This window comes from Microtus ochrogaster (genome assembly GCF_000317375.1).
Source record: "Microtus ochrogaster isolate Prairie Vole_2 chromosome 14 unlocalized genomic scaffold, MicOch1.0 chr14_random_1, whole genome shotgun sequence".
NCBI lineage: Eukaryota > Metazoa > Chordata > Mammalia > Rodentia > Cricetidae > Microtus > Microtus ochrogaster.
This window is the reverse complement of record NW_004949096.1, coordinates 28,755,073-28,761,168: the sequence shown is the minus strand read 5'-3', so window position 1 is coordinate 28,761,168 and position 6,096 is coordinate 28,755,073. Positions and strand designations below refer to the sequence as shown.

At 49.5% G+C, this 6,096-nt stretch overlaps 1 protein-coding gene across 2 annotated transcripts in view; it reads left to right on the top strand.

Moving 5' to 3' along the window:
* Positions 1-6,096, top strand: part of Pla2g4e (phospholipase A2 group IVE) — a 79,358-nt gene that overhangs the window by 48,795 nt on the left and 24,467 nt on the right. For both annotated transcript variants that reach the window (XM_005364295.2, XM_026787726.1), the window contains exons 3-5: positions 2,316-2,452; positions 3,983-4,114; positions 5,487-5,527. In XM_005364295.2, the coding sequence (XP_005364352.1) occupies positions 2,316-2,452; positions 3,983-4,114; positions 5,487-5,527 (310 nt within the window). The remainder of the gene's footprint in view (positions 1-2,315; positions 2,453-3,982; positions 4,115-5,486; positions 5,528-6,096) is intronic.

Genomic DNA, 6,096 nt, shown 5'->3' with positions numbered 1-6,096 from the left:
AAGGAAGGAAAAAACAAAGAAGGAAGGGAGGGGAGGAGGGAGGAAGGGAAGGAGGAAGGAAGGAAAGAAAAAGGAAGGAAGAAGGAAGGGAGGAAGAGAGAGAGAGGAAGGGAGGGAGAAAGAAAGAAGTGCCTGGCACAAGGAGCGACAGGTGCAAGGCCTGGAGCAAGACAGCACGGCCCTTTTGGAGAGCTAAGATGACTAAGCTTGTCCTGCAGTCAGAGTGCGTGTGGCTGGTTGTCTGTACGCATGTGTAGGTGTAAACACATGCAGGGCAGGGGTGCGGAGTCAGGAAGGGTGGAGAGTTGAGGTGAAGCTGAGCAAATAGAAAGGAGAGCCATGATGGGTAAAGATAGACTCCTTCCTGAAGCCAGATGGGAGCCATTAAACTGCACAGTGACAAAGCCGCGCTTCCAAAGCCCCTCTCTTAGGGGAGAAGGCTGGCAACAACAGGGAGCCCAGTGGGAAAGCTGCAGAGATGACAGAGACCTGAACAAGGTAGTGTCAGTACAGATGAGGACTCGGGGTGAGAATCAGGGAGCATGCCCTGTGCTGGCCTAGGTACCTGAGTCAGTGGGCGACAACAGGGTGGGCCTGCAGGAGATGGGCCCAGATGGTGAGGTCATCATTTTCTTCTCATTCCGTCAAAGTTTCGTCTTTCTGTGTGGATTAAGCCACGGTTGGGATAGGTGAGGATGGCGTCCTCTCATCTTTACTCAGCGGGAGGAGGGCTGGGAGTGTCTGCTCACCAAATGGTGAGCCATCAAAGACTAGAAGCCAAAACGCATGATGCAGAATGGGGCTACAGACCATGCAGAACTAACTTATAGTGCAACATGAGCTTGGGTCCCTGAGGGGCAGCTCTGCTTCCACTCACACAGCAATTCCTAGTAAAAGTTATGAGCTAGTTGGATCCCATCCCCCCAGCCTCACTACCTACAGGACTTTTCAAAATGGAAGCTGCTCTAACCTTTCTGGTGGGAGTGGTGGAACAGATAGGGCTAAGGATAGCCTAAGTGATTCCTCATGCCATTATGCTTGGGAGGAGGGGGTGGTACCAGGACTATCTTTGTCACCAGCTCGGTGACCTGCTTGGTTAAGTCCTAGGGTTCACCTCTGTAGAATTTAGTGGAAGTTCATAGTTCCCACTGTCAGAAGTCCTGTAGGTAGTGAGGCTGGGGGGATGGGATCCAATTAGCTCATAACTTTTACTAGGAATTGCTGCGTGAGTGGAAGCAGGCCACAAACACGAGGGTGTCCTGGATTGTACACCCCAGACTAGGAGACCAGTACTGAATGGAGAACCCACTAAGGGCAGCTGCATTAAATCATACAAAGACACGGCCCCTGCACATTGTTTCATCTGAACCCGTTCCCACAATGGCCCTTCTTGGCTCTCTGGTGGAAAACTATACTTCTCCCTGCTGCTTCTCAGCACAACCCTACTTTGGTTCCCTTGGTGCTAAGGCCACAGGTAAAGTGGATCTTTGGAGCAGGGCTTTTAGGTATTTCCACGACATCTGGAGCACTATGTAGCTTATCTCGTTGTATACTAGTCAGGGTTCTCTAGAGGGCTGGAACAGACATAGTGAATATGTATTAAAAGGGGGGTTATTAGAGAGGCTCACAGAATGGCTTTCTTGTGATGGGAAAGGCTGAGGATGCAATAGTTGTTCAGTCCATGATGTTAGCTGTCTCAGAGTCCCGATCTAAATCTGTAGGCCTAGAGAGTACTCCTGGGAGATGCTGGTCCTCAGTACATATTGGAATCCCAGAGAAGTCGGTTCCAATATTGGTTAAGTAATGTTGTAGCAACAGGAGGGGTGGTCTTGCCCGTGAGAATGAAGGCAAGCAGGCAAAAAGCAAGTTTCCTTCTTCTGTATCATTTTATATGGGCTCCCACCACAAGGTGTGGCCCAAAATTAAGGTGGGACTTCCTGCTTCGAATACTCTGTTTTAGAAACCTTCACAGGAATGGCCCAAAGCTTGGGTTCTAGTTGATCCTAAATTAGTCAAATTGACAACCAAGATTAACCATCAAAGGTGTTTGCTCTAGCACCTGGAGTACTTCCTCTTTAGGTTACCCTGGTCCATGATGAGGGTCAGCAAGACTCACCCTCATCCCTTGTGACTTATAGCCCTTGGTCTGTGTGGCTTCTCGGGGTTCTAGGACCAAGCCAGAGAGGCAGATTCCTGCATCAGGAGAAGAGGAGCAACCGAGAGGAGGCCTTGCTCTAAAAGAGATTTGCCTGAGGTTCTCTCTTGACTTCACTGTCTCCTCTCCTTTCTTTTCTACTGTTGTCTTCCTGAGACAGTGAGTCAGACGGACTGCTTTGTCACTCTCTGGCTGCCTACTGCCTCTCAGGAGAAGGTGAGGACCAGAACCATCTCCAACTGCCCACACCCAGAGTGGGATGAGAGCTTCACCTTCCAGATCCAGACTCAAGTAAAGGTGAGCCGCTGAGAACCACACCTGGGTGCCCTACCCACGTGTCTGCTCCCCTCTCCGCCACCTGTCCCTCCCCACTCCCATGTCTTTCTCAAGGCTGTTTGCGTATTGTCTTACATGCCCTATTAACCTGTCTTCCCACTCCCCCACTGCTTCCTTCCTCCTATGTGTGTTCCTCTCTGAGTCTGCTAATCCTTCTACCTTCTCACTTCCCCGTCCTCCTAGTTCTCGTTGATCCTGACAGCCTCTGGCTGAAGCACAAATTGTGTTTCCAGGACCTTCCAGAGCATCCTCCCTGCAGGAGAATACGCAGTAGGGAAAGCCATTCTATTGACCAGGTCTAACCTGATCTGATTTCAGCCAGAGGCTCTCCTCTGAAATCTGCTCTTGATCGTGTCAGTCCTTCACTTACTCTGTTTCCTTGGGTGTGCGCTCTTTTGCTTGTTGAGCCATTATTTCGCGGCGGCGTTTTTCTTCAGATACACGGTGCATCTAAATCACAGCCACATTTCTGGTAGAACTCTCCTTGAGCAGTTTGAGTGGTGGCCACCTTGAGACAAATTTGACCTGGTGATGAAGGCATCAATCCCCCCCCCTCAAAAAAAAACCTCTTCACCCGCTGTCATGGCTCACACCTGTCATCTCAATACTCAGGAGGTTAAGACAGGAGGATTGAAAGTGTGAAGCAGCCTGAGCTGCACAGTGAGACCCTATCTCAATAACATAAAGTAAGATGCTTTTTCTATTGTGTATCTGAATTTGGTGAGGGAGGTAGAGGTAGTGTACCATCTTGCTTCCTGTTTTGCAGTTACTAGATTGCCCTGGTACATATATAAGCTTCTAAAAATTACAAGACCAACAGATCTATATAGTTAGAGATACCCAGCACCGCATTATTGTCCAATAGATAGAAATCTAGGACGTAAACCTTGCCTTCAGTCACAGCTTCCAGGATCAGAGGTTAAGAGTCTTAGAAACTAGTCCATGCCATCTGAGGCCATTGAGAACAGGCTACTTGCTACTTGAAGAGCTACTTTGGGACGACTCATAAGACCTTCTTAGGGGTTACTGTGCCAAAGCATAGAGTTCACACAATTCACCCCAATTCTCCAATCGCTGGGAACAAAATAGCCTTTATTGGCCCCTCCCTTGGAGTAGCAAATGTTCATTTCCCTGGCCTGCCTTTTCTTGCTATCTTCAGATCCCAGGTGCCCCATGTCTGTAGGGCCTTGCTTTGCTCTCCATCCTGCCCCTGGTGAAATGAAAGCCCTCTATAATCTCCCCACGCTTCTCAAGCTTTCAAAGGGACCAAATTACCCTGAAATCAGAGCGGGGAGGAGGGCAGTCTCTAGGGACCTGGAAAGCAGGGGAAGACACTTCATCCCTGCAGATGTCTCTGGCATCCAAGCGGAAGTATCTGTGTCCCCCTTTGTCAGACCTCACTCTCTGCTAGGACTGAGGTCCTGTCCCGTGTCCTGGGAGCAGGTCACTGCAACTATGGTAACCAGGCATCCACTCTCCTCTTTCCTCTAGAACGTACTAGAGCTGAGTGTCTGTGATGAAGACACATTGACGCCAAATGACCATCTCCTGACCGTACTCTACGACCTCTCCAAGCTTTGCCTTCGGAACAAAACCCACGTGAAGTTTCCGCTCAACCCAGAGGTGGGTGCAGATCACAGAGCTTCTAACTTCATGGGAATACCCACATACTGCCATGAAACCTTTCCGTGGGCATCTCTGAGCACATATACAAACTGGGGAAAGGATACACTTCTGGTTCAACTCCTAGCACTGTCTCTTGCATGGAAATTACTTAACTTTCCTCATTTCCTACTTCTTCATCTATGCAATAGTGACACTAGTCCTCCAAGTCGCGTTGCTATGAGACTTAAATGAAAAAAAAGTAGTGATGGCACCTAGCAGTTAGAGTTTGCTATGCTAATTAGAAATGTGGGTGCCCATTTCCTTTTCCTCACCTCCAAGTCCTCTTTCTGGAATGCCCTTGAGGTCGAGAGGGCAACTCAGGGAAGTTCAGAGCTGGAAAGAGCCAGAGTATTCTAGATTCAGCCATTGAACAAATAGCTGGGTGATTCTGTGTGAGGTGAAGTTCTGGGCATACATCAGAGGGCAAGCAAGCATCGCTACCTTTGTTCTGTATATTCCGATGGGGAAACTGAAGCCCAGTGAAGCCATGGTTCACCCTCAGGTACACACGAGGCATGGAAACAGAGGGAAGGGAAGGGGCTTGTGTTGACAGGATTGGACTCTCTAAAGACACCAGCTCAGAGTTCCCTTACCCAAGCTCTGAGCCCCATGAGAAGCCAGGCAAACAGTGGAGAACCGGGAGTCAAAATAGAATATCAATGCTCAGGGACAGAAGAATGCATATTCAGGCCAGGTGTCACGTCCGCACCTGAATCCCCTGCTGTGGGGTCCAGCCTTGAACAGACAGGTTTGTACATTCCAGGGTAGGGGCATGTGGGTTAGAAATGTTAGGCAGAAAAAAATAGAGGCACAAAGAAATAGATAAGATAGAGTAAGGAGGGCAACTCAGTGAATACTTAGTCCCCCCACGTTTATTTTTCATAGGCTTTATATACCCCAATCCAAAGGGGAGGGGGAAGACCAAAGACCTTTTTTACCAAAACAGAAGCAGCAAAATGCTTATCTTCTCAAATACCCAAAGCATCAAGTAACAACAGCCTAGGTCAAATCATCCTGTTTGGAGTCACACCCTTGGGCAAACCTCCTGTCACTTACCTTGAAGGGGCAAGAATAGGCCTGAACTCTCTGACCGTTAGTTAAGGTGACTGAGTCCACGTCTGCAGGCTCTGACACCCTGCATTGTCAGGCTGTGCCTGAGTCAAAGCCCGGGACAAAGAGAGGTGGGGAGGGCAAGAAGAGCCGGCAGCAGCCATTCCTTCTCCACTACCCCATGGGCAGGGCACGCAGGTCTGCAGGGGTGGAAGCGGGTCCTTGCAGGCAGAGGTTTGCAGACGTGGCCAATAGCCTCCTTCCCTTTCTCTCTCATCAGGGCATGGAAGAGCTGGAGGTGGAGTTCCTGCTCGCAGAGAAGTAAGTAGGCATCAGCCCCGCGCGTCAGCTGAGATCCTGGGCTTTAGAGCTGTGTCTGCCTTCGCGCTGCCCTACCTTGTTCCGGCCTCATTGCTGGCCTGTGTGCTGGCTTCCTCCATGTGTGCAGGTTCTCTTGGGAGCTTATAAAGGGTGTAGGTGCCCAGGCTCAGACACTATTCTAGTTCCATTGATACCAGTATCTGTTTAAAGATTTACGAGGTTGGGCATATAGATCAGTTGGTAGAATGCTTGCCTAACACAAAGCCCTGGGTTCAATCCCTAGTACTGTATAAATAAAGTATGGTAGCACACACTTGAGATCCCACCCCCCCCTCTTTCACACACACACACACACACACACACACACACACACACACACACACACTTCAGTGCTTGCCTCAAGTCCCCAGCATTTCCAACAGGAATTTCCTGGAGAATTCCTGCCACCATGGTATGGGATGAGGAATTGTCAGAGCAAACATCGTAACCCCTGGCTGAAATGGGAGGGAGTGGGCAACAAAAAACAAATCTGGAAGCTGGAGAAGAGGCTCAGTGGTTTAGAACACTTG